The sequence below is a fragment of the Chelon labrosus genome, assembly GCF_963514085.1.
Source record: "Chelon labrosus genome assembly, chromosome: 2".
NCBI lineage: Eukaryota > Metazoa > Chordata > Actinopteri > Mugiliformes > Mugilidae > Chelon > Chelon labrosus.
Genome location: NC_140338.1, coordinates 25,783,500 through 25,801,192, shown reverse-complemented (window position 1 = coordinate 25,801,192; position 17,693 = coordinate 25,783,500). Strand labels below are relative to the sequence as shown.

General features: G+C 43.1%; 1 protein-coding gene across 1 annotated transcript in view; it reads left to right on the top strand.

Annotated features, from left to right (window-relative positions):
• Positions 1 to 4,609: 4,609 nt before the first annotated feature.
• xylt1 (xylosyltransferase I) overlaps positions 4,610 to 17,693 on the top strand; it is a 75,297-nt gene continuing 62,213 nt past the window's right edge. The window contains exon 1 of the mRNA XM_084559128.1: positions 4,610 to 4,933. Coding sequence (XP_084415254.1) covers positions 4,649 to 4,933 — 285 coding nt within the window. The 5' untranslated portion in view covers positions 4,610 to 4,648. The remainder of the gene's footprint in view (positions 4,934 to 17,693) is intronic.

The following is a 17,693-nucleotide window of genomic DNA, read 5'->3' as shown; positions in this document are numbered from 1 at the left end:
AAACCCATTCCATGAAGCTCTCTGCGTACTGTACTTGGGCTAATCTGAAGGTCACATGAAGTTTGTAGCTCTGTAGCAATTGACTGTGCAGAAAGTCGGCGACCTCTTTGCACTATGCGCTTCAGCATCCGCTGACCCCTCTCCGTCACTTTACGTGGCCTACCACTTCGTGGCTGAGTTGCTGTTTTTCCCAAACGCTTCCATTTTGTTATAATAGAGCTGACAGTTGACTGTGGAATATTTAGGAGCGAGGAAATTTCACGACTGGATTTGTTGCACAAGTGGCATCCTATGACAGTTCCACGCTGGAATTCACTGAGCTCCTGAGAGCGGCCCATTCTTTCACAAATGTCTTGTTTCACAGTCTGCATGCCTGAGTGCTTGAATTTATACACCTGGGGCCAGGCCAAGTGATTAGAACACCTGATTCTGATCATTTGAATGGGTGAGCGAATACTTTTGGTAATATAGTGTATGTGAATGGAGAATTTGAATGTGTCAGCATGCCCAAAGCCTCTTTACCTATACTGACGTGTGTGACGGCCACAGGGGGATTCAAAACAAAAAATTCTAGTAGAAAATTGGAGGGGATCTCCTGCTCCCCTGTTTCTGTTGTCCTGAAGTATTCTGAGTCACACTACCAGCGCTGCTGTCAGTCTGCCTGGCATACCTGCCTGCAGCCTCCTCTCAGGATGAGTTTTATTTCCAGGCCGGCATGTATACAGTCTCCCAATTAAATTTTAGTCTTTTAGTGCATACAGATGATACAATCTAAGTTCTGTTCAAATTCACGTTGATTAAACATGGAGGTTCTGTCCTGCTTTCGTGTATGCGTATCAAGTTCCCCAAAGTAACTTGACAAGACAAGCATGGTTAGTTTATTAATGAATGAACATTCGTCAAAGTTCTATTGAGAACATTCAGTCTACTGTGTTACCGCAAAGGTATAAGCAGATTTATTAATGGATCAGATGACATACTGCACACCAATCAGGCATAACATTATGACCACCTTCCTAATATTGTGTAGGTCTCCCTTGTGCCTCCAAAACAGTTGTGACTCATCAGAGAATGGACATGGGCCTTCTGAGGGTGTCCTGTGGTGTCTGGCAACAGAATGCTGTCAGTGGGGGCCATTGGGTCCTATGGGTTGAGGGGAGGGGCCTCTGTGGATCATCCCACAGACACTTGATCAGTTTGGGGTCTAGTGAATTTGGAGGACAGGTCAACAACTTGTGCTGTTCTTCATGTTTTTTTTTTAGTTGTTCCTAAACCATTTTTTTTGTGTGTGTCTGTGTCAGGCTGCATCCTGCTGGGGATGGCTGCTGCCATCAAGGAGTGTCATTGCTATGGGGTGGGGGTGTCTGGTCTGGTCTAGGTGGGTGATACATGTCTAAGTAACATCCACATGAATGCCAGGTCCAAAAGTTTCCCAGAAGAACATTGTATTGTCACAAGATGGTCAATAGTATTTACTTCTCCTATCAGTGGTTTTAATGTTGTGACTGATCGTGTTGATCAAAAGTACAGTTATTCTTGACAGGACTGTAAAACCCACTACTTTTGGTGATTGTGAGTTTTATCAGTGCAAACTAAGCAAAATTACACAGACTTTCATAGTTTAGTTTTATTTAACCCAGATCATAGAGTACAGATGCATCACCTTCAGAGATCTATGTTTGGCTGATCGAGTTCAACACTCCTCTTACTTGAGTCGCAGATGAGTTTCACATGTCAGTTTATTTTATCTGCAGTACCTCAGCTCTACTTTTGGAACAGAATTTCTTGAGTCATGAGACGAACTTTCCGATTATTCTCAGATGCATTTCATTCATGTTCTAACTATTCCAGGGCTTCACTCTGGCATCAGTGTCATCCTACTGTACAAATCAAGAATAATTGAAATGTGGGTGTGCGTGTAGGTGAAACACCATGAGTAACAGACAGAGTTCTCTGTCTGTTACTCATGGTGTTTCCATGTCAGTGGAGCTCAGGAAGCGTGTTTAACAAGCATCTCTGAATCACTCGGAAGAATTCAGCTGACAGTTTTATCAGACCAAAACTATTTTCATCTCCGAGTAGGACTTGAGAGTTATTTACAAATCTTCTTACACAAACTCTCAGCAGGTGCTGGAAACTTTTAATCTGAATGGCATGCTCATTCTGTATAATCTTCCTTTGTAATCACCAAGCACAGTGACTAACACACTGATCTACATGTATGCAGAATTTCAAGTGTTACGGAAAGAGCTTTGGATTTTTGCGCTGATTCATTTAGAATGTGTCCTCGTGCATGCCATTTATTTCATGTGAGCTATGCAGTGACAAATCCAAGGTGAACACCAGTCTGCGTAGGTTTGTTTGGAAGTCATGATATGAAATGATTGAATATGTCCGCTAGCAAACCCAGTCACAGCTGTACGAGGAATATTTCATAGCTGTCGTAGCTTCTACTCTTTTCCGTCAGATGAAATAATGAGAATCTGTCTTCTGAGGAGCAGAACCAATTATGATATCTGTAACTTAACATGCTAGTTTTAACTGCACCACATGTTAAAATGAAATTTAAGCTTTAATTCTCTATAAAGATTCCAAATAATTGAAGATTTTAAATGTCACTCGTGATTTTTTCTTTAATCTTAAAAAGATTTCTACTGTGCATGGAAATAGTATAGTATTGTTTACATTTCTGCAGTTGTTTGTATCGTCTTTTCTACAAATGTCCCCTTGATGAGATCTTGACCTCAACAGCACCATATGTCTAATTAAAAAAATGAATTAAACATTGTTTGCTGGACCTGCTAGATGTCAGGACAGATCGGGCGCATTTTACAGAAGACATTTTAGCTTGTCACAGTTGAAAGAGAACAGGAGTAAATAACTAAATCAATGATGTCGGCTGAATTCCATTTAGCGTCTTCAGTTTTGGGCTCCTGGTATTCTTCATGCTGTCCCACTGCTGTGACTTACAGGGTCACATGAGCGGAATTGTTAATGTTTCTATTAAGACCTTTTCTTTTCTTCTACTATGACAAGTCAGAATGCCTGCTGTGTATAAAAAGGCCTGTAGGGACTCGTGTTATGACTATAAATTGCTGACATTACAAGGAGAAATGGGACTCACTGGGTCATATCACAGCGGTGTGGTGTTTCTTGCATATCTGTGTTTCCTGCATTTTAGTGGCTGACATGAAAGAGGAACATTAGATGTGCACGAGGCTGCTAGACTGAATGAAGCTTAAGCAAAAGTTCAATACCAGTTTCCACGGTTATTTCGGGTTTATTTTTTCTGCTGCTACGTTTATCACTTCCGCTTTCCCATGCAGTCTAAAGGACTTCGATTTCACTGTCACTACTCTTTCTACTCCATTCATCTGTTTGCCCGCATTCTCAATCCTAAACCGTTTTAAATTCACTGCAGTTCTGTCAGTTCTGAGCAGCCCTCCTCCTCCTCCTCCATGTCTCCACCTCATCCCGGAGGTCCAGAGGGTCTCCATCAGCCTATCTCCTCCACCACCACCAGCCTCTAGACACTATCAGCTTTCTGCATCTGGGATTCCGCTCTATGATGCCTCTTCGAGCCCGACCATCAAAATATTTACTCTCACAAGCTCTTGATACGTCATTAAATTTCTCTCTGTCTGTCCCAATAAGCTCTCCTTATTGTTTGCAACCAACCAGCCATAATAGTACAAAAAAAAAAGAAGCCAAAAAAAAACAAGTTTTCTGACATCACTCAAGGTAACATTAAAATGATGACTGATTTTTTTAAGAGCTTCTAAAATGTGAATTTATTTGCTTCAGAGGGAGCTTAGGATCTTAACTAACGCCCAGACTTCACACCATTTTCACTCCATCACTGGTCCAGACTTAATTGACTGACAGATTAGGGTGAATGTTTGGCTGGCATATTGGTTAAAAAGACAGTCAACCAGAAGACCAACCCCCATCATGACAATTACTGGCCATTTTGAACTGTCTGGGCAAATCACCATCTCCATGCTGTGGGAGTCACAGCTCCTGCAAGGCAGGGGAGGATAAAAAAAAAAAAAGAATATTCCTACTGGAGTCTAGCTGGGCTCCAGTGTGCGTCGTGCAAAACTGAGATAATCTTTCCAAAACTTAGGGAGGCCCTACAGAAGTTCCGCTGGGGTGTATGAATCAGTTAAAAGCAACCTGAGGCTAAATATCTGTGGGGACCCAGAACGCCTATGCCCCTGCTGGGATCAGTAGGCTACGTGTCTGTCAGGATCCCCTGGAGGCCCATCAGTCCTACTGTTCTCTGCCTTGTAATGATGATAGTGAGGATTTCAACATTTGCAGGTACTTGGTCATTATCAGAATTCCGTCTTGGAAAGACATGGACTACTTTCTGGGGCCCAGTGAGAACATGAAGGAGAGTCATACAGTTGCCTGGAGCGGTGCGTCTGTCACTGAGCATCACCTCACCGAGTCTCACCACACGGTGGCCCTGTGCCTCTCCTTCTCGACGCTCCTCCTCGCCTCCGCCACCGTAAGCTCAGCCTCCCTCCCTCCCTCCCTCCCTCCTCGTCCTCCTCCTCGTCCTCCCAATACTTCCACTCTTTCCTCCCGTCGCGCTGCGCAGAGCCACAGACGGTCCTCCAGCTCCGTTCAGCCCGGTGCGAAGATGGTTGGCGGCTTGTGTGCTCGCAGGTTGGCCCGCCGGTCGCGGTCCGCCCTGATAGCAGCCCTCACGGTGCTGCTGGTGCAGACGCTGATTGTGTGGAACTTCAGCAGCCTCGACTCCGGCGAAGAGAGAGAGAACGGAGGCTCCAACGGCAGGGGGAAGAGGGACCGGGTCGCGGGCAACAAAGCCGCTGGCAGCGACTACTTCCAGCACGGAGACGAGCGGCCGCAGCAGCAGCATCTTCCTCCGCCTGGGAGGGGGACTTCTCGACACATACAGCAGCCGGTAAGACAGAGGCGCTGCCGAGGCATTCATATCTTATCCCCCGCTGAAAATGAGGCTGTCTCGCCGGGGATGAAACGGGCTGGCAGGCAGGTCAAAGCTGCTCCAGCTTACGCTTTTGGGAGACAAGCGCACGGCAGGGCCTCTAAATGAATGAGTGCTTGATTGTTGTTACTTGACTGGAGGCTGCCTCGCAGGGAAATGATAGGATTTCTGAAGCCAGGCAGATGCACAGCTCTCCCCGGCGCTGGCGACACGAGCATCCTCGGCTCAGTGCTCGCTCGCAGAGCCACATTTCTCCGTTTGAATGAACGCAGTCCAGTCCAGACTCCAGCTGAAAAAGCCAAAGCTGAGTAGAAAATCTCAGGACTGTGCGCGCAGTTCACCCCAGGGTAGACTGATGGCATGAAAGGGCAAATCCTTTCATCAGAGAGCAGCTGTGAAGGTGCCTGAATAGCAGAGCTACCGACTCCGGTTGGTTGTAGCCTATACCTGTCAATGTCTGTTTGGCGTTTCATGTCAACTACAGGAGCTGCCTGGCTCAGCAGCACTCTCTCAGCAAGGCCAAATTGAAACATAACCCAATTTGCAGAGTAGTTTTTGATGAGCGCACAAAGATGAGAGTCATCTGTTGTTTGTGGAAACATGAACGCTTTTATTGGTAGTGGCACCTTGGAACACAAAGTTAGTTATGAAGACCAAACAGGGCAAAACATGCAGACTTGCACAATGAACATCTTGCAGACAAGAGGAATAAATCAAGTTAAAGCCCGTGGAGCATTCAGTAGCGGGGGGCTCTAAATGCCACACTAAGCTCAGCGAAAATTAAAAATTTGGCTCCTGGAAATCCAAATATTTATTTGCAGACTCCACTGACTGAGCTCTGTGCCCGGGAGGCTAACACACTCCGAGCAGGTTTTGTGTTCTTCCACTCAGCATGTGATTCGTTTTCACAACCTGGTGTCTGGAATTAAAATTCTCAAAAACTGAGCTCCTTAACTCGCGTGGTCTCTCATGCAGTTAGGCTGCCCTTAAGAAGTTGGACACCGTTGTTCCTGGCAAGCGTGCGGCAGTTTCCCTTCGTAAAAGCTGCCAGCCGTTCAAGTGTGTGCTGCTCCCAGGCACCGAGCAACCAGTAGATATCCGACGGTGATGTAGTGTGATACACTGTTTGACAGCCAGTCACTCGGAGCCTTGCACTGTATCATCTGTCTCCTCCGCAGATTCTACAGTGATTCACTCTTTGCATCTGGTGGGACTGTGTGTCCGACCTGCCGGCATCTCCGCAGTGCAAAGTCATACCAAGGACGGGTTATATTGGAGTCAGATGTCTATTTTTTGATAGTCAAAGAATCCTTTTTGAAATATCAACACAATATCCCCGTGTGACCCTGCATGGACTTCATATTAGTGCACTTTAGGGTATTGCATGGAATTATTGTATTGTACATAACAGGAACTGTGGAGCATTTGTGTCAGAACCTTTTTTTTCACACTCCATCAAAGCTGATTTGTCCGAATGTGTTTCACTAATATAACACATATAGATTTGCTCACATGACCTTTTAAAGCAGGGCTTTCATCCCTATTGCCTCAAAGCGCTTCACGCGGCCTATATGCCAGTCAGCCCACCAGTCAGTCAGCCTGCCTGCTGCATGCCTGTCAGATTGTCGACTCGCTCCCTGCACTTCTGTGGCCCTTGGACTCTTAAAAACCCAATCAGTCGCCCTTGGCCACACACACACAAACATTCCCTCCACTAGTTAATCACTGCATTTTCATTTTTTTTTCCTCCCCTTGTGGGTGGTTCGTGTGTGTGGGTGTTTGTGTGTGTGTGTGTGACTTGGCAAGGCAGAGTTGTCCAGCCTAAGGGTGACGCATAAGCGCCAACTGATGCTATATGAGGCACCGCGTCTGAAAGAGGGGAGAGCAGCACTTTGATCCAGAATAGAAATGAGCCAGAAGCTACATTTTGACAATAGCGAAATTCTGTGTGATAACTTGTGTTGGATGGAAACATTATGCATAGCTTTGGCTGTGTCATCCCAGCAGGCAGGCGCTACAGTTGTCATTAGTGGCTGTCTCCTGTTGTGTCCTTTGAGGGAAAAGCTGCTAGAAAGTGCAGACATTTTCTTCTCTTGTCCGACAGGCACCACGGCTTATTTTTCTCGCCACCGCCTTACATAGATCTCCGGATTTAATTGCGTGAATGATATCATGTCAGCTGCGAGTGTGTCTTTTCACACAGCCTACCTGTTGCAGATTCCTCATCAGAAATATCTGCACTTATTAATTAGTCTGTCATGTTTTTCCTGACATTAATTTATTACAAGAGTTTGCATCACAATTATTATTAATAGGTGCTTATTAAGGCGGTCCTCGTGATGGATGTGAAAAACTGCTAATGTGCCAGAATTAAGCCAACACTACCTTCAGCAGCAGACTGGGTAAAGCTTTCAGTAGAGTCTGGCTCCAAGCTTCACATCTGGTCGTCGGCGCTTTCTTTCCGCAGCAGTCATATACTCATCATGATCCCCGTGTGCCCAGCAGGTGTCCGGCACACACACGTTGTAAAGAGTTTCCCCTTTAGTCATGCTAACAGACGCAGCATTACCTTGGATGTACACGTTTTCCAGAGTTTTCCTGTGGCAAATGTGGCTTTATATATATATATATATATATATATATATATATATATATATATATACCATCTGGGGGAATGTGTTGTGCTGTTCTTTTGCACGGTGAAGCATGACATGGTTAACTAAAAATTATTATTGAATTATTAAGATGTCCGTCTAAGTTTTTCCCACAGTGACACACATGCTGCAGACCTAGTTTAGATTAGATTAGATTCAAGATTAGATTCAACTTTGTCATTACACATGTACATGTACAGAGCAACGAAATGCAGTTTAACATCTAACCAGAAGTGCAATAGGCAGTAAGTGCACGTGGCATAAATATTATGGTAAATAAGTATGGTACAGGTTGTTTTTACAGTATGGTACAGGTTGTTTTTAGACAAAGACATGAGTGCCAGCAGATATTTAGTAGTCTGCGATTGACAGGAGACCTTGTTCATTTTGAGTCAGTGAAAAAAACAGAAATGAAAGAAGACAAATGTGGAAGAACGTCTGAGCTTCCTGTCCTATCAGCTCTACCAGAGCTCCCAAATGTGGCCACGAGCAGTCTGACATTAACCTTCTTATGTCATTTAAAGCTGAATCTTATTTTATTTCAAGTTAAAGTGAAGCAGCTGTTTGCAATTTAATGGCAAGGGACACAGTTTCACCCAAATGGAGTTAAAGACTGGCAGAATTAACCTTTCCAAAAAAACAATCATGCTGGGATTATTGCGTAACTTCTAATCACGCACAGAACAAGTAACAATGCGCTGTACACGTGCACGTATTTTAGGAGCTTTGCTGAAATCCATTGTTGCTACCATTTATTCTCCAACCAACACCACAACCACAAGTGATTCATCCCACTGTGTCCATGATCGCAGCGCTGACTCACGCCGACAAACACACCGACACACACACACACACACATACACACACCAGCGTTCTCACAAACAGCCAAAATTATGTACGGACATAGATGCAGGGAAGCAGCTCCCCGCAAACACACCCACATACGGTTACTAATTCATATCTACACACACGCGCACACACAAACATACAATCACATACACAAAGGATGAGTTTCTTTTTTCTCATTTCCTTTTTTCGAATCTTCACGTAACGCTCTGACACAGCTTCTGACATGGGGTGTGCAGTTGCAGCTGATGTGGCACTCATGGCTACAAGGCCTGTGTCTGTATGTGTGTGTTTGTAGGCACTGGCGTGTTTGGGATGTTGCCTTTAACCCGTAATGTGAACATGGAGGCAAATCAAATTTAATTAGACATTTTTATTGTGTGTGTGTGACAATATACTTAGCTTTTCAGAAATATAACACTACATCCCATAAAAAATAAGCTTCCATATGAGCTGGGTTCTCCTCAAGGTCCTGTTGTTCTTGGGGTTTAAGGCCCTGGATTCTGTGTCGTGAGACAGTTTGGATTGTTTTTGATGCTATATGAACAAAATTGAATTGAATTTAACTTATAGTTATAGTATATATAACAGGCTATCGCTTATATTCCAGAGAGGGGCTTTCTGTAAATGCAACGTCACCAGAATCATGCTATTGTTGTTTTTGCACAAACTGCAATAATACGAGGGAAGATTGATAAGTTCATGGCCTAAGTTAGAAAACCTTCACATATGTTTCTTCAACGTACAGTAGTCTCCTGCTAAATTTACTCATTTAAATTCGACGGATACCCTTTCTTTGTAGCAGTCACAGTCTTGGACCTCCAGAAAGGAGATCCAAAGCAGCATTGATGTCGTCATCACAGCCCACTTCTTCTCCATGCCGTAAGAAGTGTTGCCGACTTGTCTCCATGTTCCTCCTCGTGACTGATGACTTCACAAAGGCCGATGTTGTCCATTTTTTTTAAACAGTTCTCACTGGCAATTTTTGACCCAAAAGAGAAATATCACAAAAGTTACAAACTTTCGCAGAGGATCACTCCAAGACATGAACTGCATGTAAATGTAACAAGGGCTGTATAAGTCATCTCCTTCTACATTAGGATACATTACTCCCTGTAATGATACCAAACGTACTGAACGTCACATTCATGCAAACAATTTATTTTTTTATACAGTGACAGACCTGTCACATGTCCTGTATGTAATACAACATTGCACCATTGTCGGTGCGACATATTTTAATGGTGCAAGTTTTTTTTAGGTCAGCCTTCTCATTTGTCTTTCCCTAAAAGACATTGTAATGAAACCACCTTCCTCACCTTGCGCTCGTTTCAAATTCAGCCCTTTCTCAAATAGCGTTCCTGGCAGTGTCATTTGTTCCCGCACCACTTCAGGCGCCAGTCACTGTCAGTGTCGGTTTTTGTATGGTATCAAAGCCACTTTCGCGGTGGTAATTGGCAGTTAAATTGGCACTCCCCAAAAGTAAATCGTCTTGGAGTGTGAGCTATTCTGCTTTAAACAGACCTGTGAACATGCATAATTACAGTCCAGAGACACCCAGAAGATACACTGTGTGATTTCAAATTTCAAATTTCCCAATCATTACAGCAATTGTTCAAGTGTTATTCTGTAAAACCTGTAATGAAGGTAGCGTAAAATACTGCCTGCCCATCACTCCATCCATCAGTCGTTGGGATTTCTCACACAGGGAACCTCGTTTTCAAGTGCTGTTAGTCTCAGAGAGAAATGGGAACATATTCAGATCTAAGGGAAGAAGTTTGCACCTCAGACTTGAAAGGGACGCATTGAAAACCCGACACACTTTGATGTTGAAATGTAATTTGTGTACATGACACCATACTTCTTCCTGCAATGGAGAAAAACATTTATTTTTTTTCATTTTCATAAGGAAATACTGCTAAACGTCTGTCATGTTATTCTACTAAGCTGATGCTACTAAAATAACAAAATGTCACTGTCAGATTGGAATCTCAAAATTTAAGATTATGTGCTGTATAGTTTGTGGACTGAAAGTTTGCGTAACCATAGCACAGACACATCCTTGCAAAACACTACCTCTGGCTCAGGTGCTGAATGTACTGCAGGCCTCTTCTTTGTGGTATGTATGTAATCTGTTTAGTGCAGAGACAGCAGCTTTTATTTCATTCTCTCTCTTTGCATTCTTCCTGTGTCTTTGCTGACATGTAAAGACGGACTGGCCATTCAACTATTCAAAAGTTGTCACACCATTAAAAATACTACACATACAGTCGGGAGCTGTAAGCACGGCATGCATGACTCACATAGTCCTGTCACTTATGTTGACTCTTGCTTAGGAGATGAGAGTCGAGCAAGTTCATTACCATATTATGTTTAGTAGGGCAACTGCATAACTGCATCATCGCATTAAGAGCAAACACTGTGTTGGGTGTTTAATAGCAGAACAACATGCACAGTATTTTTCACACAAACAGTCTAGCAAGTAGTGCATTCGTGGCCAAGTTCAGGTCTTTCCTTAGGGAAATTTTTGCAAAAAATGTTCTTCCCCAGGCAAATTTTTGCAAAGAAGCTAGCATGTGTGGTCGTTCCTCTTTCTTCATGTCATCTTTTTCCCAGCTCACTGCTGAGCAGGGTCGCTACCAGAGTCTGTAAAGAAAATGAATGATAGGTGATGCGTTTTTTTGAGTCATTTAAAAAGCTTAATATTCCTTTTTCATGCTTGTCAGAGATGTTCTTTTGCTGTTTTTCTCCACACTTGCTTATTAAATCGTCATGTCTTTAGCACTGTTAGTTAGACAAATACGGAGAAGGACTATATTAGAGACATGACTGGACTTTTGTTTTTTTTACTATTTTCTTATTGACAAAATAAAATTTGAATAATGGACATAGTCGCATCTTCATCCTTAATGACAAAAGAGAAGAAGAGAAAAGCCAACAACTCAGTGTACAAGAAAGGAAACTGAAAAAGGAAAGTGAAACAACTAAGCAAACAGCAAAGTCAAGGGGGAACTGCACGCACAGGAAGATATTCTTTCTTTCTTCTTCTACAAGCAGAAGACAGAAACCTGACAATCCCATTGTCATTTGTAATCTGTCAGACATATTTGAAGTAGCTATATAGTAAGGAAGCGATGCTTTGTAACCATATCCGCACTCCTAGTGAGTCTGGGTGTGATTGACGAATGCACACTATGGCCATGTGCTGGCATGTGACTTCATGGGACGCCAAAGTTGGTATTTGACGTTGCTAATTCTTCAGTATCAGTTTAGTGTGCCTTGTTTAAGGTTTCCCTTAAAAACTACTGGAGGTAAAAATAGCAGAAATATGTCGAACATGTCACTCCAAGGCTGGGTTGATAACATAACACGTATGAACCCTTGTGTTCCGTGTGGAATTGCATCTGTTGTGTCTCCAATTAAATATTCAGCTTTTCCCTTGACACTGAAAGGGACAAATCAGAAGGACAATTAACTTGTGTGTCTTTTTTGTGATGTGCATTTCTGAACACATTAGATTCTGTATATGCCCGTACGTCTGAGTGTGCTTTGTGCTCAGCTGGATGCCTCCATGTGCCTCATCTGTGAAACCGTAAAATCAAAGACCATAAATCCTGTTCGTCTCTCTGTTGTCAAGTCTACTCAAACAAAGGTCGCCATTACCGCCAATTAGAGTTGCATTGCTCTGTGTCAACTACGCCTCTGCACACAAATGCCACAACTTCAGCCCAGCCATCTCTACTGCCTCGCTGAGACAGTTAGGCCCCCCCACCCCGATCCTCTCCTCATCCTCCCCTCTTCCTCTGCCGCCGTTACAGATGGTTTCATTCCCCAACACATTAATAACACATCATCCAGATGAATGAAGCTATATAATACCTAGTGTTGCCAATAATCCCATAGGTAAGAGGCTTAGCAGACAGCCCTGAGAGAAAGAGTGAGAGAGAGAGAGACATAGAGAGAAAGATAGGAAGACGAGGCCGAAGGGTGGGAGCATGTGGGCTGAATTAGTTTTATCTGAATTTGGGTATCCATGTTGATATCTAGAAGGTTACATACACACACACACACTGAAACACAGGTTCGAACTAGACCATCACCATTTGGTGGGGTTATTGGGCCAATCACTCAGCTCCTTTGCTGTTTGGTAGTTTCAGGGTTATCCCTTTAAATAGATCTACTGTATTTTAATAAAACAGATTAGCACTAACAAAGCTATAAGACACTGAGCATGAACTACATAACATTGCCCTGATCAGGTCTTAGGACCTATTCTAACAAACGTTTTTACTAGACATTTGCTTTCAGGTATAGTGTGATAATGGGTCTTTAGGAACAAATGACTCAGAATTCCTGTTGCCATGATCGGCTTTTTTTTATTTTTAAGCCCATGCACACAGCATGTGTCTTAGAGCTCAGTCTGAACTAAAAAAGAAAGACTTCTTTTGATCTAAGAAAATGGAAGTTAGAGGCCCTGAACATTTCTCTTCTCAACCAGTGATTCTGAGCAATGATTTTCTTCATGGATCACAGACATTCACAAGATGTTTGCATTCTTGTTTTTGTCCCTAATCTTTGGTGCGAGGTTTATCTGAAATTGTGATATGTGCATCAACAGCAAAAGCTAAATGAAATCAGCCACATAGTCTTACATTTTTAATCGTGGTTTAATTTGTCCTAAAAGTTGGTATAGAGAAATCTCCTACATGATACTTTTACTTATATAGTTATCAGCACCTTGTTGTAGCCCAAGAGCAATGCTTGATGTTTGAAAGAAGTGGCTGAGAGTTTGGGTTTAAAGACCAAATTTACTAGGGCTGGTTGTTGCTGGGTGTCGATTCCTGATTGATTAGATTCTGATTTACAAGGTCCCAATTCACTTGGATTCCGTATGCATTCATTTAGAGATATTTTGGTTTTTAAACAATTTTCCTGAGTTATGAAATAGATTTTCACAAAACTAATGTTGTCACTGATTCCAGAGATTATTGGTATTTCCACAATATTTTAGCTTCGGAGTAGCTTCTGTCATGTTTTGGATCTCCTTCTTGGATCGCCTAATCTTGTTGCACGGCCTCACGAGATTTGGTCATTTGAAACTGGTCGAGATGTCTAACAAGAAACATGGCGAGATTTCTAACAAGAGGATAGAGGATCAATTTGAATCAGATTTTTTTTTAAACTAACCCGAAAAATTACAGCAACATTTTTTAATCTTGTTCCATGCTAAGGAGCATTTTTTTTTAAATAATGTTTTCAATACCTTTAGGATCATGATCAACTGTAAATTAAGTTCAATTGCATCTCTTACTATGCCATACAGATTTAAACTGTGTACTCAACTGCTCACGATCTGTAATGTGCCAAAGCATGCTTGGCCTTCTATATCCAGTTCTAGTGTGATCACTCAGTTCCCTGTTCGATGCATGGGTCGGTTGGTCTCGTGCACAGTAGCCTACACATCTGATGTGATTCCCAATCGTGGTCATACTAAGCTGCGACATAAATAGAATTAAATTCACCTCTGACATGCAAGAGCCCTTTTCTTGAACTCGAAAAAAATTGATTCGTGATGATGTACAAAACAGAGTGAGTTCAGGCCAGCGGCAATCAATAACCCTCGTGTTTGGGTTTCGATAGACATGTGGAGAATGGGATTTTTGGGAGAAAGGTGTTTTCTCCTTGTGTTGTCAAGAATGGGAGGTGCTGCATGTTGTGAAGTTGTAGATTCCCTGCAGTGGCAGTCCTACGGCCTTTTTGTTGCTGACTTTTCAGCCCTAATCACAGTGCTACTGTGTGTATAGCATCTCTGTTGTAGTTCGTGCAGCATTCACTGTGAATAGACTTCTGTAGGGGATCATTAGCCACTATAGAGTGAATTTTCTTTCAACTGTAATGGTCGCATCTCAGAAAACACTTGACAGCATTGTCAATGGGTAAGCATACGTCAGATTGCCCACTTCTCTGAAACTGCTACAGTGCTGCTTTGCTGACATGCAGCCACGCTGATCCACATGTGAAAAATGCAAATACACGTAAACATGTAATCACACCCACACTGACTAATGACACTGAGCATGAGCCTCTGCCTTGCTATTTCCTTCGCAGCACAGCACACACTAATCTCCATGTATTGTGTGTTATTCTAATAAGACAGGAGGGGGTTGTGACGGAAAGAGAAAGGAGTACATGGCAGCATGGTGAAGACACAGGGTGATGACATGACGGCTGGGTAGAGATAGGGGCGATCCGGCCTGTCAGGGAAAGCTTTTGTCCTTCCAGTCCCGTGGAGCAAGAGGAGAGGAACTGACAGCGGCGCTTTTCTTCCTCTCCCTCCTCCTCCTTTTTTCTTCTTCTCACTACTGGAGCTGAATGCCAACAGCCCAGAAGACTTGTCTCTGTGATTAAGAGAGAAAGTGAGAGAAAGAAGGAGAGATACAGACAGGCGGAGAAAGAGAGACGCCTATGCGAGACAGAAGAAAGCTGGAGGAAGAAATGTTTGGGGGGGAAAAAAGAAAAGATAAACGTCTCATCCCTTCTACAAATCCAATGTCGACTCAAATCCAGGCGTAATCCTCAAGGGAACCCGGGTTGGTTTGAAGGCTTGTTAGTGTAGCTTGGGCCTGGCTGGCAAAGACAATGTGGTTGGAGACTGTTTCTGGAAACTAACCTGAGTCTAAATGGCCTTCACTCTCACAGGGATCAGGTCTATCATTTTTTTCCTCTGTCGGTGAAGTTTAGGATTTGGTGCCAAGACACTGATCAAGCAGGTTTTATCGAGCATCACTCTCATTTAGGATTAGACTAAAGTTGAGGAAATAATCCTGTTTCCCATTTCCACTTACAAACTGGTTGTGATTCTGCAGACTTTTTTTTCTGTTGTATTGTCCACATTTGGATAAAGTTTCTTTATTCGGATGAAGTTCCATTTTCCTGCAACATTTATGGTTTGTAAATCAGTTTGTTTCTTGGTGGTACCTCCTAGCACTGCTTCAAGCCTGCACAATAAATGTCTGGCATGCGTCTCTGTATATGCAAACCAAGGTTTAATTAAACCTTGCAATAAGCGATAATGTCAGCCTTCTATTAGGAGCAGAGCAGATGGACATACTGAGGTGGACAGCAGCTCACCAATGACAGGGCCTTCATGCTAGACTTACAAACATGATTTGACCTCCATCTTGGCTTATTGAATGAACCATCAGACTAATCACATTAATATACTGCTAATGTCAGTTTACAGGCTTCATAGCTAATTAGCACATTTAAACTGCATGTTAGCATACTTGCAAATGTCACGTCTTTACTCTTACGGCTAACAAGTGCACACGACTTATAGGATGCAGCATGTGGCTGTTTACTTCGCTGCTGTCAAGAAAACACAGTTGTAGTTAAAATTTAAAATGCCTCTATAATTTAAATTTACATAAACTCACCTAGGTATTAAACCTTTAGAGTTGATTATTTTGACAATTCAAACATACTCTATTATCATCAAACATATTGGGGATTACATTAGAATTTGTTTGGGATTGTTTTCCTCCTGTGAATGAAAATTTAACATTTAATCCATTATAAGTTCTAGTGTGTCTCCACCAAGTCCCAAATATGAATTAAATATCTTTAGCTGCTCTGCTGTGTTCACCAGGTAGTCGCTGTTTGGTCCAGGCTGTAGGTTTATCAGGTGTCCTAAAATCACTCCTTGATAATAACACGTTGGATTCTTAGTATTAAATACTTATTAGTGCAGCATAAAAGCTAGAAAAAGCATAAAACATACATTAGTAACATTGCATCATACATTTAGCGGTGAATATCTGCTGTAATAAAAGGTTAAAGTGTTGTATTTGACCCAAAATGTTGCACATATCATGATCATAGCACAATCACCTGTGCATTGTATGCAAGTAAGTCAGGGTTTAGGTTCATGGTCAAGGTCCTACTGGGTAATCCCTCACCGTGAGGTCAGTGAAGCAGTTGAGCTGAGCCTGAGGGCAGCCATTGTGCCGGATATTGGAAGGTCCGCTGGAGACAGCAGCGACTATTGTATGCAAACGCCCACATGAAAAGCCTAAATGTGCATACACCCTCCCACACTCCAGCGTCTCTTCCGCGCAAAAGTCGCACACCTACAGAATGAATAAAATCATGAAATTGTATCCTTCCCGAATCACACACAAAAAAAATCTCACCCACACAGTCTCCCTCTCAGAAATGCACGCACACACACACACCCCCACACACACATCTACAGTATGAGCACGCACACAGAGGTCTGTTCCATCCCTCCTGGCTCATGCATAACACACACACTTTGAGAGTAAATAAAATTATAAAACACTCTGTGCACCACCTGAATAGCTGCTCTTCAGTATTCATGTAAAACCACCGGGACCAGCCGGAGAGCTCATACTCATTACCGAACAGGTGTTTTCTCCATCAGCAGTGCATTTAGATCCCGTCTCTTCTTCCTGCCTGCTTCCACTTTGCCGAAAGCTCTAAGTGCAAAGCATGCGAGGTCCCGCATTAACGCCGTCATGTTTGTACCCCTTCTCCTTGACTACTTCCTCACCCCTCCTCATCGCACTCCTCCTCTCCCCGGTCGTCCTCTCCTGCTCTCTTCTCCTTCTCCCATCTCGAGTGGGGATGTCTCACCGCACCGCAGAGTCGTTCCATGGTCCTCCAGACGCCGCAGGCCTCCCAAATCAGCATCAATGAGGAGCCCCGCAGAGGCTGTCGCTGCCGGGGAGAAATTGTGGTGTAATTGAGCTGCGTGATAATAATACGTTCTTCTCTCTGATTTCCTACCAGCGGTGAATCATCAACACCATCATCATCGTGCCATCACATCAGCAACGCTCTGCAGACGCTTCCACACTGCCGTCGCCAGAGTTGACCTGCTCTTTCACTAGATTCTCTCCCTCTCTCTCTCTCTCTCTCGTCAATTGCTTCTGTTCCACTTATTTTATTTCCATTTCTTCTCTCTTTTACTTTTCTCTCATTTTGTGCCCACCACTACGCACCCTTCTCGTCTGTCTACAGCTATCCTTCGATTTTCCGTTCCATTTCATTGCATGGCGTGCCTCAGAGGTATACAGAAATTACAATGTACGAAAAAGAGTGAGCATAGAGGAGGGGGCAGAGGAAGGGTAGATAATTAGGATGGGCGATTGTGTGAGCGCAATGTCAAACTCCTCTTTGCTACATACTTGCTGTAA